This window comes from Ursus arctos, unplaced genomic scaffold (genome assembly GCF_023065955.2).
Source record: "Ursus arctos isolate Adak ecotype North America unplaced genomic scaffold, UrsArc2.0 scaffold_2, whole genome shotgun sequence".
In the NCBI taxonomy this organism is placed as follows: Eukaryota; Metazoa; Chordata; class Mammalia; order Carnivora; family Ursidae; genus Ursus; species Ursus arctos.
Window position 1 is genome coordinate 12,471,404 of NW_026622874.1, and position 24,155 is coordinate 12,495,558.

Genomic DNA, 24,155 nt, shown 5'->3' on the forward strand with positions numbered 1-24,155 from the left:
GGCTTCAGCAACACAGAACTAATTGTAGCTCGCTCTATCAAGTTCTCCTACTTCTCCGTGCATTTGCACATACTTTTCTCTCTGCTTGTTGTGTTGCTCCTTGACTACCTGGCAGGCATCTATTCTTCCTTCAAGACTCAGTTCTCTTCTCACTTCCTCTTGAAACCTCTCATTCTTCTCTTAGGTGCACTCATGTTCCTGCCTGAGTGCTGGCACTCACTGAATCAAACTTCCATTGCGACATCGATCATCTCTCTCCATTAGACTCTTTGCTTCTGGATGGACAGCACTGAGTCTTTTCATCTTTGAATCCTCAAGAGACTACTATAACACATGACATGTGGTAAGTACTGAGACGGAAGGAAGGGCAGGAGGGAGGAAGGGGGAGAAGGAAATGGAGAGACGCAGGAAAAGGGGGAAGAAGTGAGAGGGAGCCAGAGACAAGTTTCAGTGACTTCACAGTTCACTAGTTTTACAAACTCAACATCTCCAAGTGTTAGCTCAGCTCCTCACATCATGCACTCCTAAGTTTCCAGAAAATTGAGGGTTCTTTTCACTATTAGCCTAACAAACAGTCCAGGTGCACAGCCTTTGTTTATATATTCTATAGTTCCAAACCAAAAATAAATAAAAGAACCATTGTTCCTTTAATCTCCCAGAGGTTTCACCTTACAGCTTCAGTGAACAATATCAGTTACTCTCATTTTTTGGAACCAGGACCAGGGACCTCATTCTTGCCCTTCCCCTGTCCCCTTCCTCCTCTGCTTCCCCATCCCTTCCCCTGTTCTGCTATCCCTACCACACTCAGTCCTTCTCTTCCAGGTTTTACCAGGGCTCTACACCATGAAATATACAAGGAAAGAGGAATTTTTACTTTAAGACTAATAACTCCTCCCCCTTCCTCCGTTTTTACATCAAAAGACATTGTCAAACGCCATCTTCTTCTACATTTAAAGAACTGCTGGTTCTCTGGGGGAAAGGAAGGCAGTTCATTGAGACTAAGACCCCATAGAGCCAAGAATTCAAAGTGAGTAGGGATTATTTGGAACAGCGGATTTCATGCAGAAGCCCTGAGTCCTGGTTCCAACTTCTTTACTTGTCAGCTGTGAGATGTAGAAGAAGTCATTTCTAAGCTTCTTGGGGTGACTATTATTACATTTGTTATTGAGAACATTAGATTGATGAACTTCAAGGTCCTTCCTGCTCCAATAGTCACTGACTCTGCTATTTTGGGTGTCTTGAATAACCAGGAGAAGAAGCCAGATTTATTATCTTACTATAGCAAAAGTGGTAAAAATAATAAGCATAACTTGCTAATGTGCATCTATGTCTTCTTGTATTAAGGTGAGGAACCGACGCACAAACCTGGGTTGATTCTTCTTACTGAAAAATCCCAAGTATTCAGGGACACTCTTCTGAAGGAGCTCTCTGCAGACCTTCTTTCTGGCGACCATGGGGAAGAGAGTGGCCATTGTCGGAGCTGGTGTCAGCGGCTTGGCCTCCATCCGATGCTGCCTGGAAGAGGGGCTGGAGCCCACCTGCTTTGAGAGGAGCAATGATGTTGGAGGCCTCTGGAAATTCTCGGTGAGTGGGACGTTATTGGGATACAAACAGAAGGGAGATGGGTTGCTCTGTAAATCAAGTCTGATCAGTTCTCTTCAGACTGGGGAGGTAGGTCACCAAAGCTCCAGGTCTGGAAAGTAAAATTCGATCTCTCCCATCATGCTATTGTCCAGTCACTCAAAACTACTTCACACCAGCTCATGAAACACTGTTACCTGCGTAACAGAGCCCAGATCTTGAGGCTATAAAGGGTGCTAATGTCAGGAATTTATAACAAAAACAAAAACGTATCACTGCCTTCCCCCTGTAACTGAAAGGATTCTATCCCCATTCACTATGGCTCAGAAAACCTAGCAACATGGGGGGGAGGAGAAAGAGAAAAAATTAGACCAAAGTCAGAAGCTCTGAGTTATAGTCTCAACCTTAGGTTTCCTGGGAAAATTAATTTTAGGCAAGTCATTTTTTTCTTTCTGGACTTCAAATGCTCATTTGTCAAATGCCTAGGTTGGAGATTAGGTTTCCTCTAATACGCCTTCCAAATGTAATGGGATGTGATGCTATAATTCACTCATGTCTATTGCAAAGACATTGTAAGTTATGATAAATGATGATTGTGCATGTTGTGTGTGTGGTTATTGAATACTCTGCGAACTCCAAAACCAGAGAGAAAAATGATTGTCCTTACCATTCAGACTCATTGTTGGACAAATGATATAATCAGAAACTATTCACTATAAAACAATTTTTAAATTTTGAAAGCCAGGTTGGGGAAACTTCTATTTTTTCTGTCCTGAATTTCCCAGCCATTGTGATTGGATGTAAATGATACATATTTGACGTGAAGACATTATATCCACACCATTTGCCTTGTAACCAAATTCTGTCTTGGGCTCAGTGCTTGCCCAGACCTCAACAACACGCTGCTCTAATAGAATATATCAGTACTAACTTAAGACGTATTTGTATTCATCTCAAGAGGCTTTTTTTTTTAAGTGAGAGGTCCTATCATCCTGAATGTATCATACGAGATATAAGATCATTTCCATTAGGAAATAATCAAGAGCTATTTTTTTAAGGATGCGATTTTCTTTATTTACATTTGTTCAGGGAGATGTAGCCAGCTTAGGCTAAATCATGAAATGGTTCTCTATGATCTTATCAGCAACAATTAAATGCTGCCTGAACATCTATTTTGGCAGAGTTTTGTGCCAGGTCCTGAGATGAAAAATATGTGACATAATTACTCTACAGAAACGTTTTCAAATCCACTTGGTGAAGTAAGCCATAATACAGGTTCACAATCCTTTGATGGAAAATGGGCAAAAATTCGTTTGATGTCTAAATCTTTCCCGAAGTCATATGGTTAGAAAACATGAGTTGAATTTGACATTAGGCTACTTATAATCTTTATTTGTGCCAGTTTGTGTTTCACTGCAGAAATTTTCTTGTATTTGATTATAGGGTGCTGTCCCAGATCTCACTAGAAGCGTTATGGAGAAAAATCCAAAAATCTACAAATTCCAAAATATATCTAGCCCTAAGAATTTCAAATAAGAGGTTATAAAACTGTGCAACAGTGAGATAGCCCTTGGTGATTGTCAACTTAATGAATGAGTGCCTGGAGATTTAGAAGGGGGTGAGGGGAGGGGGGCTGCTACTAAAATGTTAGCAGGTGAAGGGAAATTTCCTGCAAGGAGAGCTCTTAGCTGAGACTCAAAGGGTGTTCTCAGACAACAAAAGTAAAGGATTATTACGTGACACAGCTCCAGAGAGTGACATTCCCACTGTAGTCTGTGAATGACACCCCATAGATAGTCACCCACAGCGTGCAGGACCAGGTGGGAGAGGTTTCTAGGTAGGAATGACCAGCATGAAAGGCACAGAGGAGGCAGTAAACAGGGAATACCCAGGGATCTTTAAGTTAACTCGTGCAGCCAGATCACGGAGTTTATTGAAGGAGGCAAGAGATGACAGATCAATAAAATGCAAAGGCAGGTCTGGGTTATCCACAAGACGGGGTATCTCTTCCCCATAAGGTCACTGGTTATAAGCAGAATCTTACTTCACAGCCCTATGGGCATGTAAGCACATAAAAACACCCTAAACTTTAGTCCCTTCCATACACTGTACCGCTTTCTTCTTTTCTAAGGAAAGTTGCTTGGTGCATACAATCCATTCTCAGAAAGGGATTTTTGAAAAACGTGTTACATAAGCTTTTATCTTGCAAGTCCTGTTAGGCAGAAAGTATCCCGAAAGAAAGAAACCTGATAATTCTGAACTTTTGACCGTGAGATTGTTCTGCAAAATGGAAACCAAATGAGGTTTAAACACTAGCAGGCTGAATGTGAGCATGTTTTAAGTTTCCTATCCTCCAGCATGAAGGCCTCATCTCCTCAAAAGGCTTTCATGCTTCTGCTACACAAAAGGGCAGAACAATGGAACCAGAACTATCTGGCCCTTTGTTCCACTCACCCATTCATTTACTCACTCCACAAATACAGTGGGAGTCCACTACGCATAGGAGACAATGTAAGGGTGTGGCTGCAGATAAGATAGGGCGGGCAACCAGCGTTTTAAAATCAGAGAAAACAAGTCTTAGACTAACTATAATACAAGTGAGTATGGGATTAGGGCAGTAAAGACAATCAGGGCTTGGTGGAGGTAGAGACAGGATGACTTCCGGTTGGTAAGAAAGAGGCAAGGAAAGGCGTGACAGAGGGGGCAACTTTTGAGCTGGTCCTTGAGGGTATATTTGGACAAGTAGAAATGGGATTGACAAGCAGAGATGGAATCTGGAAGAAGATCAAGGCAGACTGCTGACATGCAGGCACAACATTCTCGAATTAGCCTCTGACCTCGCCCTCTGGTTGCTGACGTTCTAGTGGGGAAGATGAGACATGAACACAGCGATAACCCAAGACAGGCCACGATAATGTGACCGCGACTGCTTGGATCTCTGGGTCTAGGGCAAGAGCTCTCAGCCAGAGGCAGAGTCTGAGCTGAACTTCCTCCTTACCCATTCAAGCCACACCACATGCTGAAATTGAAAATATGAGCTCTCTGAAGTAATGGCCTGTTGTTATATAACACATCTGTTTTCCTTTGTGTGTCGAACAGCCCTTTAGGGAAAATTCCAAGGAGCTATAGGGTACATATTCTTCCTCCTCCTGTTATAATTGGCTGGGGTCAAGAGGCAGAAGAGCCGAGATTCATTCATGATGGAAATAATCCAAGGTCTTACCCTCTCTGTTTCCCGGAGCAGTCTTACATTTCTTTAACCAGTCCCCTGGCTGAAGCTCAGGCCTCCCTCCCTTCAGTGCACCGCTGAGAGCCCTCCCTCCCACTTCTCCTTCTCACAAACACCCACCAAAGGTATGGCTTTGAGCGAATGGGAAAGACTCAAGTCTGAAAATCTGCCCGGCACGAGCCATCACCCTTTTTCTCACCTTAGCAGAAATTTCAAAGTGAGGCTTACGAAAGTTAAAATCTCTGAGCCTGGCTAATTATGAGAAACACAGCAACCGTGACTAGAGGAAGTTTTGTTTTCAAACGGAGGCCTCAGGCCTCCCCACCCCAGGCGCAAGCCTGTCGGTCCTTTCCGGCACCTTTGTCTGACCTCTTGCCGAGGTCAGTATGGGGCTGGAGGGAGATAGATATCTTGAAACCAGCAGGAACATGTCATTCCAACCCTTCCCCGCGTTTCACAGAGGTTCTTTTGGGTTTGGGGGAAACAGAGGCTGCCAGCTTTTTAATGTACTTTCAAGGCAGCACATTATGTGAACTTTCATCCTGTCCTTAAAACAGAAAGGAGATGTTTGGTTTCCATTGAGCCTTCAACTACTTCTCGAAAAGAGGCCAAAATGACACAGTGGCTTCATGATGGAGTAGCAAGGTTTAAGACAAGTTCCGAGGCTTCTGGTGTCCTGTGTCTGTTTGGTGAGGGGTGAGTACCCCTAACCGGCGACGGAGGAACTCCTCAAGCACAGAGTTCGTTTCGAATAGAGCAGTGGCTCTGAAAGCGCGGCTCCTGGACCAGCAGCGTCAGCACTGCCTGGAACTGTGGGAAATGCAGATTCTCAGGCCCCAGCCTAGACACACTGAATCAGAAATTCTGCAGGTGGGGCCTATGCATCTGTGCTCTAAGGGGCCCTGCAGCTGATTCTCACTAGACCAAATAAACAAACCCTCCACTTCAAGAGAAGGTTCTGTTGCTGGTGAGTGTTCACTGAATGCCATAGAGCTGAGCAAATAGACTAAAAATGCTGCCTCCTTTGGACCATTTAGGTTTTTGTGTTGTTGTTTCTATTTTTAACATGAGCCTGACATCAGAACAGTTGCTGTGATTGGAAAAAGAAAGAAAATTCTATGGGACTATGAACACAGAGCTAACGTGGGGGTAATTCAAGTAAGAGAACCCCAGCTCTGTGCCAGGTGCTGTGCTAAGGGCTTTCTTTTCCACATCTTACAGAGAGCTCTGAATTGTTTTAATGTCTTTTTTTTTTTTTTTTTTTTTTTTTTTACGTATTAAAAAGGTTTCGGTCAAACTAAAATTGAATACTCACTGAGGGGAACGTCATTCTTGGCTTCCTTTTTAAGCTTTATTCTTCTTCCTAGAACCATGCAGAAGAAGGCAGAGCCAGCATTTACCAGTCTGTATTCACCAACTCTTCCAAAGAGATGATGTGCTTTCCAGACTTCCCTTATCCTGATGATTACCCCAACTATATGCACCACAGCAAACTCCAGGAATACATAAGGACATTTGCTCAAAAGAAGAATCTTTTAAGATACATACAGTTTGAGGTAAGGGCCTTATAACTGGTGCTGTTGATCTCAGTATGTTTATCGATTGGGGGGGAAGCAAGGATATAGTATTATTCTGTTCTAGAAATGAGAACCAAATATTTGGAGAGCTCACCAATCAAATGTTGGTTTGGTTTATAACGTATTCATGTATTGGGGTTTTTTTCTCCCTAAACATGTTCTCCACTAGTCTCTGAGAGCTTTTAGCATACAATAGAAAATATTAGAAAAGACTCTACCATCATAGTACATTCCACCCTCATACTGTCGTGTTTTAGAGACATTCCCAAATTGTCTAGTCCATAATTAGACTTCTGGGTTCAATGCCAATGAACTGTGGTTCAAGAAGCCATGGCATTCTTTAGAAGTTGTGCCATTATGAGGAGAGTAAACATTGAAATGAATGACGAACATAGTCATTGCTCTCATCCTTCACCCACTTAGTTCCTTAGACTAGCTGTTTATAACAGAGATGCCTTGGCTCCTTAAGTAACAATAATACTTTGCATTTGTTTAGAATTCTTAATCTCCATTCATCACTGTTAAATGCAAAGCATATATATGTAGTGAGAAAAATAATCAACAAAGTTATGAATTGGGATTATATTTAATATAATTTCATTTATTTATTATTTTATTTTTATATTTAATATAATTTTACATATATTTACATAATAGTCATGCTATGGAAGTGACTAATATTTCCAAGTGACTAATATTCCAAGTGACTAATAATACAGAGAGTATCTGTACATTGCAAAGGAGAAATAAGGACTGATAACCCTGAGACATCCCCATATTTATGGAATTGATAGAAAATGTGGTCAGAGAGAAAGAAGCCACGAATGTCGGTTGAGCGTGGCAGTAAGCAAATGACATGGCATCTTTCACAAGAACATTCAGTGTAATTTACCCCAGATCTACTAACTAGATGTCAAAAAAGTAAATATGCTCCACTGAGTAATTTTCCTTGGGAGATTTGAAGAATCACTATGACTCCTTATTTTAATGGTTTCCCTTATATTTCTCAATGATCAGGTGAGCTCATGACAATTATTTCCTCTACAGAAACACTGTGAGAAAATTAAAACCCATAGAATTGTAAATAGAAGGAATTTCTTTCTGTTTTCTTTAAGACCCTGGTTTCTAGTATAAAGAAATGTCCCAACTTCTTAGTCACTGGACAATGGGAAGTTGTTTCAGAAAAGGATGGGAAAGAGGAATCTGCTATTTTTGATGCTGTAATGATTTGTTCAGGACATCATGTATACCCCAATCTACCAACTGATTCCTTTCCTGGTAAGTGTGGAAAATATACAATAGTCTGGGGACTTATACACAAACATCAAGGGTTGAGAGAGATCTTTCCATAGATTGTATGTAATAATTATCCTTAAGTTTCCAAAAATTTCAAAACAAAATTTTAAAGTGTGATGATATGTGAAATACAGTAATAATTGGCCTCCTAAACCCTTATGCTAAAATTTTGAATCAAGGACCTGCAAGTCAGAGATCAGATGAAGACCTGCAGAGGAAGTGCTTGTATAGAGGAAGGGCTGTTAGTAGTCATCTATAGGCACGTTTTGCAAATTTCGGTGTGTGTGTGTGTGTGTGTGTGTGTGTGTGTAGTGGCATACTCCATTACTATACAAAAGCGCCAGAGGTCAAGTAAATACAATACACGAGCAAACTTCCTGTCCCCTTCCTTCCTTCCTTCCTTCTTTCCTTGCAACAGGAACACATGTCCACTGTAAAATCTGCAGGCATGCTGTTCATAGGCCAAGATAATTAAAAGAGTAAGACTCAGGAAGAAGAGAAGATTAAAAGCATGAAGGTCAAGAGGCAGTATATTTGGGGGCTCTGAGTGTAGCCTTAGAACACTCGGCCTCAACCTCTTATTCCACTAGTTCCTTACCGTGTGACCTAAGATGAGTCAGCTTAATTTCTTTGTCTTGATTTCCTTGTCTTTTAAAATGGAGATACTAGTATCAGCCACTCAGAGATGTTATCAAGATTAAATGGTTAAACTGTAAATCCTTTAGCAGAGGGCCTAGCCCACAGTAAGTACTCAATAAATATTAGCTATTATTACTATCAAACTGTAAGTTCCCATACTGTAAGTTTTTTAAAGCACTGTAAATACTTAGTTTGGGGGTTAGTGTCAAAAAAACCCAGAACATGTCCATTGTGTAAATAGACAAAGGATAAGTGTATTCCAACCAGGAAACTTTTTTAAAAAATTAAGACTGATAATGGGAATTTTTTTAAAAATGAGAACAGTGAGTCTTCATCATTTCTTCTGAAAATCAACTCAAACCACTCCTCATGTTCCACTTAGGCCTACAGCAGTTTCAAGGCCACTACCTCCACAGCAGGGACTATAAGGACCCGGAAGCCTTCAAGGGGAAAAGGGTCCTTGTGATCGGCCTGGGGAACTCAGGATCTGACATTGCGGTGGAGCTCAGTCGTCTGGCTGCACAGGTACACTTTGAGAAACAAACCTGGGGTACAGCTGTGCTCTTAAATCAAAGCTTAGGCACCGAGGCTCACGTTAGCCATGTCGTTCAACAAGGGATCCACCTATTGCATGTGCCCATTGAATCAAGGAGGACTTGAGACATTCTCCCTGTGAAGCAAGGTAATGTGGCCCAGGCTAGCAAGGAAGTCCATTCTGCCGGACCCAGAGGTAAGTCTACGTGTGTATATATGTATATATAAGAGTGCATTTTTTTATTTAATTTTGTGTCCTGATCACCTCTAAGCAAACTGTTGCTAGTCAGGATCCACCTTTATTTATTTAAGACTATGTCTTATCACCTACCATACAAAAGGCATTGTGCTTATCATTCTGAAGGTCTGGAAGACACGTACAATTTGGTTCTTACTGTCATTTATCCACTCAACAGCCAGCGCTCAACAAACACTGGGCACATGTTATATGCCAGAACTACGTGTCAGACTAGAAATAAACACAGAAATAAGTCAGACTACTTCTTGACTTCCAGGAGCAGTCAGTGGGTGGAGGTGAGATGACAGGCACTAAAGAAGGTAATAAAATTTCAGTGACATTAGGTGTGGCAATGGCAGCACCATAAAAAGAGAACCTAGCTTAGCATGGATTAAGTCGAGGAAGGCTTCCCGAAAGACTCTAAGCTAAATCATCCATGACCAACAGACCTTGAAGAATCTAACCTATTTTTAAGGAAACATGTGCTCAATAAACAAATTGTTAAGTGTATGTAAATAAAACCTAAGGAATTCTTTGAAGTTCAATTCCCTTGGGTTGTCACAGAAGTGGCATTATAGACAAGCAGCTGGGCTTGTCTCAGAGCCGAGACAGCTGCCATGATTTGGGTGCCTAGCAGAGGTCGCGGAGTGGGTGTGAAAGAAGGACTGGAAGAGGAGACTTTAGACTGAGAACTGAATTAACTCTTTGGCATCTCTCCAGCCTAATTTCAGATAGAGATTTAGCTACATTTCTCCCACCCAATCCGGCAACTACCACCACCCGCCACCACTGAGGCTCTGGACCAGCTGGTCCCCACCAGTCCTACCATCGATGTCTCTGACTCTGAAGATTAGGCCCGTCACAATTGAATACACAGCCCTCTTGTTCCAAGATGACAAGTTCTCATTATTTCAACAACTGTGCACTAGCACTCTGGGGTATAGAGAGGCAGAGTAGTTCTGTCTCTACCTAGTTTCAATCATGGATTATTCATCTTGACCCAACTCTTTAAAAATGCTCCTGCCTGGATATTGAGGGAAATGTATGGAGATGTCGCCAGAACATGTCCATCATGTAATATCTACTTCTTTCTTACAGAGTGACATTGAAATCCATGTTGCCTTCCCCACCAGGTCATTATCAGCAGCAGAAGTGGTTCCTGGGTCATGAGCCGGGTTTGGAATGATGGCTATCCTTGGGACATGGTATACGTGACCCGTTTTGCAACCTTCCTCCGGAATGCCCTTCCTTCATTTGTCTCTGACTGGTTGTATGTCAAGAAGATGAACACGTGGTTTAAGCATGAGAACTACGGCCTGATGCCTTTAAATGGGTACTACGAGTAACTCCTGTTGTATCATCCAAAAAAGTGGGGCACTAGCTTCATTTGAAGTTGTTCTCTCTAGGTCTAACTTTAGTCATCTCGCTGAGGTTATTGGGATTAAACTGAGGACTGCATAAGTGACACAGCATACTCGGAGATCATGCATGGGGTGAAAATCTTACTGAAATGACTCTAGTGGGGAAAGGTATTTGGGAAGATACAAAATGGCAGAGGAGCAGGCAGCTAGCTAGATCCCCCTGACACGCAAGATTCATTTGTGGTAGCTACGAGCTATAGCATAGACTTTTGAGGGCTGAACCGATTCATGAATTGTCTTTTTGAGGAGTATCTTACCCATGCTATGGATGAATGGGGATAACAATGATAATATCTATCCTGGAGACTGTTGTGGTATGCGGTAAGATAAAAAATCAAGGCACTTTATAAACTATAAAGCTTTACAAATATTGGTTCTTATGAATCTCAAATTTTCCAATATGCTTCTAAAGAGCAATGAACAAAGCAGTGTTAATCACATGTCTCAGAAAGCAGAAAATCTCAAAATGAAAGTGCTCACTTCCTCGACCACAGAGTCTGGGATTGCAGCAGGACAATCGGGACGCATGGAACGTGTAAAACAGTGCAGATTCACAAAACTGACGTAGCCTGTAAAATTAATATTTGTTTATATACTTCTCTATAGAGGCAGAGCCCAACAACTACTAATGAGAAAGGCATTCTAGGGGCACCGGGGTGGCTCAGTCGGTAGAGCATGCAACTCTTGATCTCAGGGTTATGAGTTCAAGCCCCATGTTGGGTGTAGAGGTTATGTAAAAATAAAATCTTTTAAAAAATGTTCATTGTGTTTAGAGAATCAGACAAGGAAAAGTAAGAGGAAACTGTAAATTGAAATAGCAAATGCCAGGTTCAGGAGCCCCTCACTCCACGACATTTATCCTACCTAGTCTGGCGGACGGTTACATCCCTAAAGAAGAAAAGATATTGATTTCATGCATTTAAAATTATGTTTAATATAACAGAAGCTCCAAAGCCTGAGCTAATTAAGATTTTTGTCTTCTAAGAGCAACTGCAAATCATATTTGGCTTTGCCCTTTAGACAGTTGAAACATAGATTTGGAAATCCATTCATTCCAAGAATGAAGCTCCCTCTTAGAAAAGGTTCCAGTTACCTTAAGGTATTGATGCCACCTTCTCACTCCTCCCTTGGGTAGGGGGCAGGGGGAAAAAACAGGTTTTACTGTGACCTACTTCTTGTCACCTTATAAGGCAAAAGAAGAGGTTGCAGAATGATTGATGTCGAGCATGGTGTGGAAGCATCTAGACAGATTCTAAGATTTATAAAATTTCTGAGTGTTTGAGATACTTGGAGTAAATTCCAAAATCCCTGAATCCTAGAATGTTGGCAACCAACGTAAAGGAAACCAAACATGGCAATAAAGCAGCTCACCAAGCAAATCTGATTTTCTGATAGAAGGCCTCATTTATAATACTAGTTCACTTATAACAATGATGCTTGCAAGTGGCAGGCACTGTTTTAAATCCTTTACAGGTAATGTTCATTTAATTCTCACAACAGTATGAGGTAGATTCTATCACTATCCCCATCTCCCACACAAGGAAACGAATACAGAGAAGTAGCCACTCGTGAGAAACAGAGGTAGATTATAAACCTGGGCCATCTGGTTCCAGCTTCTTCACCCTAAAGCACTGCTTATGGCTAGGAACTAGTTTTATTCTCACCTATTCGGTGAATCACCAAATCATATAAGCACCCAGAAGGAAATCCAAGCTTCAAAGGGCCAGAAGACGCAGCTCAGACAGAAATTCTTTTTTTTTTTTAAGATTTTATTTACTTATTTGAGAGAGAGAGCATGAGCAGGGGGAAGGGCAGAGGGAGAAGCTAACTCCCTGCTGTGCAAGGAGCCTGGTGCGGCACTCGATCCCAGGACCCCAGGATCGTGACCTGAGCTGAAGTCAGACGTCCCTCAGACAGAATTTCTTAAGGATTGTTGCAGGCAATAGGAAAAAAACTGCCACAAAAGGAGAGCTCAGCTGTTCTCATGCTCAAGTTTAACCCCTCAGATTTGGTTCCAGTGCTATGAACTGTTGCAGATATTTCTTGGACTTGAGGTATGTTACAGCAAGAGCCTTTGTCTCTTGTTTCTGAACAGCCCCCTGAGGAAAGAGCCTGTGTTCAATGACGAGCTCCCATCCTGCATCTTGTGTGGCACTGTGTCCATCAAGCCCAGCGTGAAGGAGTTTACGGAGACCTCGGCTGTGTTTGAGGATGGCACCGTGTTTGAGGCCATCGACTCCATCATCTTCGCAACGGGCTATGGTTACGCCTACCCCTTCCTTGATGACTCCATCATCAAAAGCAGAAACCATGAGGTCACCTTGTTTAAAGGCATCTTCCCCCCCAAAATGGAGAAGCCAACCTTGGCTGTGATTGGCCTTGTCCAGTCCCTTGGGGCTGCCATCCCCACAGCTGACCTGCAGGCTCGCTGGGCTGCTAAAGTGTTTGCAAGTAGGTGGACCATTCTGTCTTTTATCCATTTAGTCAATGAACATTTATTGAGTACCTACTATATGCCAAGTACTGGGCTAGGTGCTAGGAATACAAAAGGAACAAGACATACTCCTTGACGTTACACAGTCTAAAATAGAGCCAGGGGCATGTTACAATAGGGGAAGTCTTAGGGTGTTCTGTAAGGGAATATAAAACAGAGGCAAGAAGCATAAGAAATAGAGAAAGGGACTAAAGTATGGAGGGCCTTAGGAGCTGTGTTGTAGAGCTTCGATGTCTCATAGGGAAATTGGAGGGACTCTGCAAGGCTTTAAGCAAGAGAAAGACAGCAGTAGGTAAAGGCAATGTCAAGATACATTGTGAAGGTTAAAAGGGCCCTGGAGGGGGGGCGCCTGGGTGGCACAGCGGTTAAGGGTCTGCCTTCGGCTCAGGGCGTGATTCTGGCGTTATGGGATCGAGCCCCACATCAGGCTCCTCCACTAGGAGCCTGCTTCTTCCTCTCCCACTCCCCCTGCTTGTGTTCCCTCTCTCGCTGGCTGTCTCTTTCTCTGTCAAATAAATAAATAAAATCTTTAAAAAAAAAAAAAAAAAAAAAAGAAGGGCCCTGGAGGATGTTGCGGACAATGCTAGGGATCTTACTGGCGTCCAACAGCCAGAATAACGAAGTCGGGCCACACCTACTCTATTGACCATCTTCTCCTCCTCCCTCCACCCTAGACCCCATGGTCTCCAGTGGCTACAAGTGTACTTTTGTGAGGAAATCAAGAATATGAGGATTGCCTGAAGAAAGGCAATGTTTTAAATATATTGATTTAACTTACATCAATCATACTGATCAACATTATTACTTAAAGTGTCTTTTTATTCAAGGGTTCAAAAACCTTGGTCAATATAGGTATACCTCACCTAACATACTGTCCATAAAAACTTAGACTATAGGGGCGCCTGGGTGGCTCAGTCGTTAAGCGTCTGCCTTCAGCTCAGGGCATGATCCCAGCATTCTGGGATTGAGCCCCGCATCAGGCTCCTCTGCTGGGAGCCTGCTTCGTCCTCTCTCACTCCTCCTGCTTGTGCTCCCTCTCTCGCTGGCTGTTTCTGTGTCAAATAAATAAATAAAAATCTAAAAAAATTAAATAAATAAAAACTTAGACTCTAGGTAATGAAGAAAATGTTACAATCATAGACTGTATGCTTTCTCAAAATGTCGTGGATAAATAAGCTATTTCAAGTGTACCACGAAGGATCATTATTTAAATAAACCCTGGCATGAAATCTTTTATAAGGGTGCTTTCCGTAAAATAGTTCCATTGCGTTTTTCTCTTAAAGGCACAACAGTGCCAAACACCTGGGGTTTTACAAAAAAGTTGGCTACAGTTCATAAACCCAAGAAATTTACATGAAACAAAATGTATCACTTAGTCATTCAGCAAATATTTATTGAGCACTACTATGTACCACACTCTGTCTTGGCACTTGGGACACAACATCAAAGGAAGCAGACAAAAATTCTAGCGCACATCTGACCACAAGGTACTAGCAGGCTAGGTAATATTCTGACTAGGACGTTTCTCCACCATGAATGTCATAACAGCTTTCTGCCACTGTTACAAAAGCAAAAGGGCTACCCTCAGCAACCAGATGACCCCCCACTGATAAGGTATTGCAAAACACTAAAAATTTTCCAATGCCCCTTAATATCCCCTCTGGCTGCAAGCTGATGCTGGCAAGCCCATGCTTCCTTCCATTGTTCCATTTTAATTGCCATGTACCTCAGAGTGAACTGTTTTAGCAGATTATTTCTTGAAAGAATTATTAATAAGAGGATGCAAATAAGAAATACAAAGAAACTGTTAAGCTATTATGTGTATAAGGTATATCTCAGGCATGTTGAGGATTAGGCCTTATATGACGTCACAGCAATATGAGATTGGGTGATTTGAAGCCATAAACTTCTCTGCTCTCACTATCTCACTGCCGGCCAACTTTGCTATTCACAGAGGGGGTTCATTGCCATCCCAAGTCTTAATTTCTGTAAATTGTTATTCTACCAAAGATACCAAAGATAGCTCCTCTTGATACAAAATCTTTTAGGGACATAGTTCATAAGTACTAAGAAAAACTCACCATGTGTCATTATATATTTCTGATTTTTTCATCTTTTTCAATATTTCTTTCTCATTTCTTTTCTAGAATCATGTACCTTGCCAACCACAAGTGAAATGATGGATGATATTGATGAGAAAATGGGGAAGAAACTCAAGTGGTAAGAGATTACACTTGCTAATGAAACAAATCCTAAGTTTTTCCTTTATATGTAGGAAAATATTTATCTATTTTATAATATGTTTAGTAGTCAAAGTTCACGTTTTTGGAACACTTGCTATGATCAAGCAGTATTCGATAGGAAAATTATAGTCAGTACACGTCACCTGTCGTGTTAAAGCACACTACACTCCAGAGTATGGTTTCTCAAATGGGGGTGATTTCGATCCCCAGGGGACATTTGGCAAATTCCAGAGACATTTTTGGTTATTGAAGTATAGAGGGTATACTATTGGCATCTAATGTGTAGAAAGTGAGGATACTGCTAAAGACCCTACATTGCAGAGGACAGGCCCCCTAAACAAAGAATTATCCAGCTCAAACATCTCCAGGAAGTCCTTTCCATCAGCCACATGTCCGCCAGCAAGCTAACTAGTGGGGAACTGAGCACTGTAATAGGAAAACCAAATGAAGAACTGAACTGAATTCACCTGCCCTGGTATTTTTTTCTAAAAGAATATTCATTTCTGATTCATCCAAACATAGGTTCTCAAGTACACCATAAATGGGATTTGTAGAAAGTCATTTAAGTGGCTGGACATCAGATATTGAAATGTAATTTTTATGTTAATTCCTTCTATATAAGTATATCCTTTTCAAATTATATATTAAAACCTGTTGAAAGAATAATTAAATAATGAATCCCACCAAATGAAGAGCTGACTGTAGAAGAAGTTTCTTTCCTCTTTCAAGCTCTAACACATCATTCACTGGGTGCTGCCAGGTAGTTGCTGGTGAAGCTTCTAGAGAAGAGAAGACCTGGAACCTTCCGACTTAACAAAATCTCTCCTGCATCTCATCCAGTTCACAGGACAGCTCTGAGAAGCGGGCACCCCTGTGTGCTAGCAGTTCACGCAACTCTCTACTTACCACCCTTTATAATACAGGCCACTAGGAATAAGGAGGAGGAAGAAGAGAAGCCCCAAAGTCAACCTTATTTCTTAAATGGTAGCCCGTTCTTCAGGGCTTGTAAAAGTAAATGAGACCATGCCCCAAAATCTAACATTGGGGCAGATCGCAAACGATGTTATGTAAAGAATAACCATGTGTTAAAGAGTAAACTAAGTTAATCAGTCATCTGGACACACGAAGGTCAGTTCGCTCCAGGCCAGAGGCAGAAGACCGAAATAACATCAAACTTAGAGATTAGGAAGGAGAAAAGAAAATCAATTCATTTATAGCCAAAGAACAAATGATAAAGTCAATGCTGTGGAGAAAGAGGAGTAGGATAACCCTGGAGGTGCTAACTCAAATGCTACTTTTCGGAGGTAGTAAGAAATCAGTGCTTGGTTTACAACTGTGCTCATTCCACTATGTTCTTTTCTTTCCTCAGGTTTGGCCAGAGCCAGACTTTGCAGACAGATTACATCACATACATGGACGAGCTGTGCTCCTTCATAGGGGCCAAGCCTAACATACCGTGGCTTTTCCTGACTGATCCCCAGCTGGCTCTGGAGGTGTTCTTTGGTCCTTGCAGCCCATACCAGTTTCGACTGATGGGACCAGGGAAGTGGGATGGGGCCAGAAATGCCATCCTGACCCAGTGGGACAGGACAGTAAAGCCAACCAGGACAAGAGCTGTCAGTGAAGCTCAGAGACCCCAACACTTTCACAATTTGCTCAAAATGCTTTCATGCCCACTGCTTTTGCTGGCTGTTTGGCTTACGTTTTATTAATGAGGAAGTCCCTTAGGTCTCAGAGTTTGGTCTAGAAGTTTTATTGTGGATATGTAGGTAGTTAAATTCTAGATAAATACACATACCCATACATAAAATCTCCTAGCTACTCTTTCCCTTCCTGCAGATGTAAAAATGAATTCTGGCGTATTTAACTCAAAGTCTAAATAAAATGGAAAATACTCGGCCTTTCCCTTTCTGATGAGAATCTATACTCTAAAAAGACTTCTCACTTCCTGAATTGGCAAGGTTGGAGGTGCTTGAGATAAGGATGAAGGAGGATGAGCACAAATTTTCAGGATGAACAAAGTTTAGTAAATTTCTTAAGGGTGTTTTATCATGGGGAGAAATGACATCAGAACTATGCTGAATCTTCCAACCCATGACATGAACTCATTTACTTAGATCTTCTTTAATTGCTCTCGGCAGTGTTTTGTAGTTTTCCGTGTAGAGTTCTTACCCATCTTCTGTCAGATTTATTCTATGTCATACTTTTTAACTACAAATGGTAGTTAAACATTTTTTAATTTCCTATTGTTTACTGCTAATATTTAGAAATTCAGTCATTTGTTCTAGTAACTTTTTTGTAAATTCCATAACACTTTCTACATAAATAATCATGTTGTCTAAAATAAAGATAGCTTTACTTCGATTTCGATTTGAATGTCTTTTATCTCTTTTTCTTGCCTTATTGCATTGAAACTCTAGTATAACGTTGAATAGAAGTGGTGACATCAGATTTCCTTGCCTTGTTCCTAATCTTAGGAATAAAGCATTGAGTCTTTTACCAGTAAGAATGCTGTTACCTATAGATATTTCATAAATACGCTTTATCAAGTTGAGGAAGTTTTCTTCTATTCCTAGTGAGCTGACAGTTTTGATCAGGAATGGAGGTTGGCTTTTGTCAGATGGTTTGTTTTTTTTTTTGTTTTTTTTTTTTGCAACTATTGAGATGATCATATAGTTTGGGTTAAAATATGGTGAATTACATTGACTATAAACCCAGCTTTGCACAGTTGATATAAACCCCATCTGGTCATGACATTATTACCTGTTTTATACTCTGTAGGATTATATTTGTTACCATTTGTTAAGGATTTTTGCATGTATGTTTATGATGGATATTGATCAGTATTTTTTTGTGTGTGTGATATTTTGTCTTTGTTTTGGTATCAATGTAACAATGGTCCCATAGAATGAGTTAGAGAGTATTCTGTCCTTTTAAATTTTCCGGAAGAGCTTGTCTGTAATTGGCATTATTGTTTCCTTAAATGTTTGGTAGAATTCATCAGTGATACCATTTTGGTCTCTAGTTCTTTATGGAAAAGTTTTTAAACTACAAATTCAAGTTCTTTAAAAGATACAGGACTACTTAGGTTACGTGTTTCTTCGAGAGAGTTTTGGCAGTATGTATTTTTTAAGCAAATCGTTCGCTTTACCTAAGGGAATTCAGTGGCGCTATGACAGTCTTTTCAATAAATGGTACTAGAGCAATTGGATATTTACATGATATGAAGAAAACTCAATGAATACTTTGCACCATATACAAAAATTAGCTCAAAATGGATCATAGAACTAAATGTAAAAACTGAGTATAAAACTTCTAGAAGAAAACATAAAAGAAAGTCTTTCAATCAGGCAAAGATGTCTTAGATATAATGTCAAATGCACAATCCATAAAAAAATTTATAAATTAGGCTTTATCAAAATTAAGAACCTCCACTCTTGAAAAGACAATGTTAAGAGAATGAAAAGATAGACTACAGATGGGGAGAAAACATTTGCAAATAATATATCTCATAGAGGATGTGTATTCAGAATATATAAAGAAAGCTCAAAATTCAATAATAAGACACACAACCCAATTTAAAAATGGGTAGGATTGAAACAGATCCTTAACCAAAGAAGATATACAGGTGTTAAATAATCATATGAAAAGATATTAAACATCAAGTCACTAAGAAAATGTAAAATAAAATGTTAATACACAGCTTCCCTGACCATACCAAGTGTTATCTAAGAAGTGAAGTAACTAGAGCGCATATGCTGCTGATGGAAATGTGAAATGGTATAACCACTTTAGAAAACAGTGTATTTGCCTTAAAAGTTAAACATATATCTTTCATATGATTTAATAATTCAACTCAGATATTTATTAACCCAGGAAAAATAAAAATATATGTCTATGTAAAAATTGGTACATAGGGGTGCCTGGGTGGCTCAGTCGTTAAGCGTCTGCCTTTGGCTCAGGGCGTGATCGCGGCGTTCTGGGATCGAGCCCCACATCAGGCTCCTCTGCTGGGAGCCTGCTTCTTCCTCTCCCACTCCCCCTGCTTGTGTTCCTTCTCTTGCTGGCTGTCTCTATCTTTATCAAATAAATAAATATTTTTTTTAAAAACTGGTACACATAAATATTCACAGCAGCTCTGGTTGCAGTATCCAAAAGCTATACACAAGCTAATGTAATCAAAACGTTAATAGATAGGGGTACCTGCGTGCCTCAGTTGGTTGAGCAAATGACTCTTGACTTCAGCTCAGGTCATGATCTCAGGGTCCCCAGATCAAGTCCCTGAGCTGGGCTCCCCACTCAGCGGGGAGTCTGCTTGTCTCCCTCTTTCTCTGCTCTTCCCCCTGCTTGCCTGTGCACATGCATTGTCTGTCTCTAGAAGAAATAAATCTTTAAAAAAATGTTAATGGATCAAGTGTGGAACATTCACACAATGTAATACTACTCAGCAATAAAAATGAAAGAACTGCTGTTACCCACAGCAATGTAAATGAACCTCAAAATCACCATACTGAGGGAAAAAGCCAGTTAAAAATAAATACATAATGTATTCTAATTATATAAGATTCTAGAAAGTTCAAATCAATCTAGAGTGAAAGAAATCAAATCAGTGCTTTCCTAGGGATGGTGGGAAGCTGGGAGCTAGGGAAATGTAGGCAGGGGGGATTACCAAGGGGTAGAGGAAATTCTGAGGGGTGATGGATACATTTGTTATATTGATTGTGGTGATAGTTTCACAGATGTATGCACATGCCAAAACTTATCTAATTGTACATTTAAATTTACATAGCTTACTACATGTCTATTGTACCTCAATAAAGCTCTTTTAAAAATATAATGGATACTGGGGGTGGGAGGGATGGGGTGGCTGGTGATGGACATTGGGGAGGGGATGTGCTATGGTGAGCGCCGTGAGTTGTGTAAGACTGATGAATCACAGACCTGTACCCCTGAAACAAATAATACATTATATGTTAATAAAAATAAAATAAAATTTAATTAATCAAATAAGTATAATGGATACTTGCTTTGGAAGACATAAACACAGAGGATTATATGATATTGCTTATATTTCTTGGCTGCCTTTTCATTGTGTACAGCTCTTCAGAGCTCTTTTCTATCTGCTAGATGGGATGCTGCCCAATTCATGAATCATTAAATAAAACCAATTAGATCTTTAACAGATTAAATGGACTACATTACTTTTCATTAACTAAATTTGATGGAATGTTACTTACAAATGCTATATACTTGGTCTTATGTAATAAATACACATACATAAGTCCCTTCCCATCATCTTTACTAATTATGCAAAATTAAATGGGCAAGCCATCTGGTTGGCTCAGTCCATTGAGTATCCACCTCTTGATTTTGGCTAAGTTCATGATCTCCAGGTTTTGGGATTGAGCCCCACATCAAGCTCCATGTTCAGTGGGAGGTCTGCTTGAGGATTCTCTCTCTCCCTTTGCCCCTCCCTCTCTTTGTTCCTCCCTCCTCTCTCTCTCTCTCTCTCTCTCTCTCTCTCGCTTGCTCTAAAATAAATAAATAAATCTTTTTTTTTTTTTCAAAATGGGTAACAAAGGACTAGGGAGCATGCTGACTCAAAGGGCACTTGATTTTTCTGAATGGGACTTAGCCAGATCATCCTTAAAATTTCTCTGTGTGTGTGTGTGTGTGTGTGTGTGTGTGTGTGTGTGTGTGTTAAGGTGTATATGTGGGTGTGTTTGTAATTGAATCTAGTGTAAGGACTATAGCAGGCAAACTTATTAACAAATTGAATAAATAAAACCTTTTTTTTACCAGTTCATTATCAATGATCATCACTGATTTTTAAACCAGACTGATAGAAAGATTAAGAGACAGCTCTGTTTCATGCCATCAGACACAAAAGAAACTATATATTTAACATTCTACTTAGCCTCTAAAATTCTAGCATAGAGTAATAAACTAAATGCAGTAATATATTTAGCACCGTGATTACAAGAACTCATCAACATTGATTCTCTTCTCTCATGTTTGTCTATTGTGTCATATCTGAATCTTTTAGAAACTTTATTAATATTTGTGACATTTCCTCTAATTATTAACATCAACTTGCCCTATTTTACAATAAGGAAAAAGAAAAAAAAACAAGAAATAGAAACTTTGAGGTAACATGGGGATTAAGAGCAAAACTAAGCCTCTTATTCCCCAATCCAGAGTTCTCTCTAAGATCTATTTGACCAGTTCCTACCATTTCTTCTAAACAGCACATGAGGGCATCAAGAACAGAAAGGACATATTTATATTACCACCCATGAAGTAGTCTTCATATATGGGGATACTCCTCAGAAATATGATTAAATGCATTGTTCATTTTATATGAGTGTGTAATGCATACAAGTATACATAAATACATATGTATACGTGCATATATACAATGTGTACATGCATACATACGTGTGTGTATACAGGCACAGTGCATTTGGTCATATTTCTGAAGACTACTACCTACTTTATACGTGACATGTGTCTATAGAGAGAGAGGGGGGTGCATATATGTGTACACGGTAAGATATGATCAAGATAATAAAGAAATAGAGATATGAAGGGACTATGGGGATATGGGGAAGAGAAATTTTTCTGGGGCATTTTTAGAAAAGTTTCTCCGAGGAAGTGTCATTTGATGTGGACTATATTCTTCATGTCACAGGAGGGAATAAAAGGAACCATTCCTACTGAGAGACCCCCCTCTGCAAAGTTTGGGAGATACAAAGAAGCAGGGCACATTTGAAGAAACGCTGGAAATTCTTCATGACTTCAGGAAGAGTTGGAGGGGGAAAGACAAAGGATGAGCCTAGGGAAGAAAACAGGACCCAGCAGTGGAAGGGAGATTCTCTTTCTGAAGACTTAGCAAGTATCTGGGCTTTGAGTAGAAGATCTAGAACAAAGAGACCAAGTTACCAGGCTGCTATGGGGATCAAAGACAGCCCCTTGGGCATAACACCTGGGCTGTGTCTACCAATTTCTTTAAAGAGATAAGACCACAACCTGGTAATATAATACCTCGATAATCAACAAAGATGTATCTGGATGCGTATTCAAATATGGCTTTTAGTAAAAAAATAGTTGGAGGCAAAATGAATACTAGGGGGAAAGTTTTTTAAAGCCACAAGGAAGTGATAACTGAAATTCCTGTGCAATTTAAATATTTACATCTTACATTATGAGCTCATTCAATGGTCCTCTGCTTAGATTTAATAAGGTTTAGCTTCACTGACTACCTTTTCTTATCTTATATAAAAGAAGTGTAACCAGAGCCTTAATGTCTATGCTTGTTAATCACTCCTACCTGCAGGGGGGAAAAAAAAAAGTCATCTTCAGGCATTTGAAGCATTAATTCACGGCAGGGCCTTCACTAAACCACACTGCTAAGTATCTGATGAGTTTCGTACCTAAGGGACTGACTCATACTACAAACCTGCCTTAATGCATTACAGAAACCCTTAAACATCCCAGCCTGGATGCCTTCAGGGACTAGACTCATAAATAAATGAGTGAAGCAGGCAAATTGCATATCAATCATTCTACAGGCAAAGTAAACAGAGGGAAGTTAATGTCCTGCCACCCCGTCTACCATCCACACAGACGCAAGTGTGGTATGGCGAGTCCATCCTCAAAACCCTTCCCAACACCTTCAAAAGCTTCCCATCACCCTTTGGACAATGTCCAAGCTCGAGCGCATACAAGGGCCTCCATGAACTGGCCTTCATCTCTCTCATTCTTATTTCTCCCTGCTTCCCTCTTTATACTCACGGTATCAGCCTAGTCCTATTTCTTAAACTCATACCATTATAATTCTCTCTTCCCTGCTTTGGCCCATGCTGTTCCCTTTGTCACAGATATCCTTCACCCCACACACATCTCCACTACCACCTCCTTGGATAACTCCTGCTTTTTTGTTATTTATTCTTTCTCCATAGTGACTTTCTCTGAAGGCCATCATCCTCACTCCTTTTTCCATAGACTCCCATAGACATACGCCTCCTTAGAAAAAACCTGTTTTCAAGAAAACAGATCTGACAAATTAATTTACACTCAGTTTTTTTTTTAAGATATTTATTTATTTATTAGTTTGTTTGTTTATTTATTTGAGAGACAGCATAAGCAGGGTGGGGTGGAGAGGGAGAAGCAGACTCCCTGCTGAGCAGGGAGCCTGGTGCACGGCTCCATCCCAGACCCCTGGGATTGTGACCTGAGCCAAAGGCAGATGCTTCACCGTCTGAGCCACCCAGGTGCCCCTACACTCGGTTTTAAATGACTAATGACCTTTTCCAGACAAAGTTGCCAGACTTAGCAAATATAAATACAGGACAACCAACTAATTTTAAAATTCAGATAAACAATAAATAATGTTTTAGGGGCGCCTGGGTGGCACAGCGGTTAAGCGTCTGCCTTCGGCTCAGGGCGTGATCCCGGCGTTATGGGATCAAGCCCCACATCAGGCTCCTCTGCTATGAGCCTGCTTCTTCCTCTCCCACTCCCCCTGCTTGTGTTCCCTCTCTCGCTGGCTGTCTCTATCTCTGTCGAATAAATAAATAAAATCTTTAAAAAAAAAAAAAACAATAAATAATGTTTTAGAGTAAGTGCAGCCTGTGCAGCATTTGTATTTTATCTGGCATCCCTAACCCCTGGGTTTCTGGATTTTATCAGGATTTAGCAACAAGCCTGTGAGGCCCTGTGCTTATGCCACCAGAGGGACAGAAGTATCAAAGCGTCAGCTAAATGAAACGGATAAAGACTCCAACATGGGACTTCACATACCAGTCAGCAGATGGAGAAGCATTTGTCTGGCCAGAACTTCCCACCGCTCCTGAATCACGTTCTGCAAGAAGGATCTTCTCCTACACCTGACCTCCGTCTGT

The 24,155-nt window shown here is 40.6% G+C and overlaps 1 protein-coding gene across 1 annotated transcript; it reads left to right on the forward strand.

Moving 5' to 3' along the window:
• The first annotated feature begins 950 nt into the window (after positions 1 to 950).
• Positions 951 to 17,616, forward strand: LOC113262846 (putative dimethylaniline monooxygenase [N-oxide-forming] 6). Its single transcript, XM_057315514.1, has 9 exons — positions 951 to 1,027; positions 1,345 to 1,584; positions 6,178 to 6,366; positions 7,503 to 7,665; positions 8,705 to 8,847; positions 10,228 to 10,427; positions 12,611 to 12,966; positions 15,157 to 15,229; positions 16,622 to 17,616. The coding sequence occupies exons 2-9, from the start codon at positions 1,453 to 1,455 to the stop codon at positions 16,962 to 16,964; spliced, it is 1,599 nt and encodes a 532-aa protein (XP_057171497.1). The 5' UTR covers positions 951 to 1,027; positions 1,345 to 1,452; the 3' UTR covers positions 16,965 to 17,616.
• Positions 17,617 to 24,155: the final 6,539 nt, after the last annotated feature.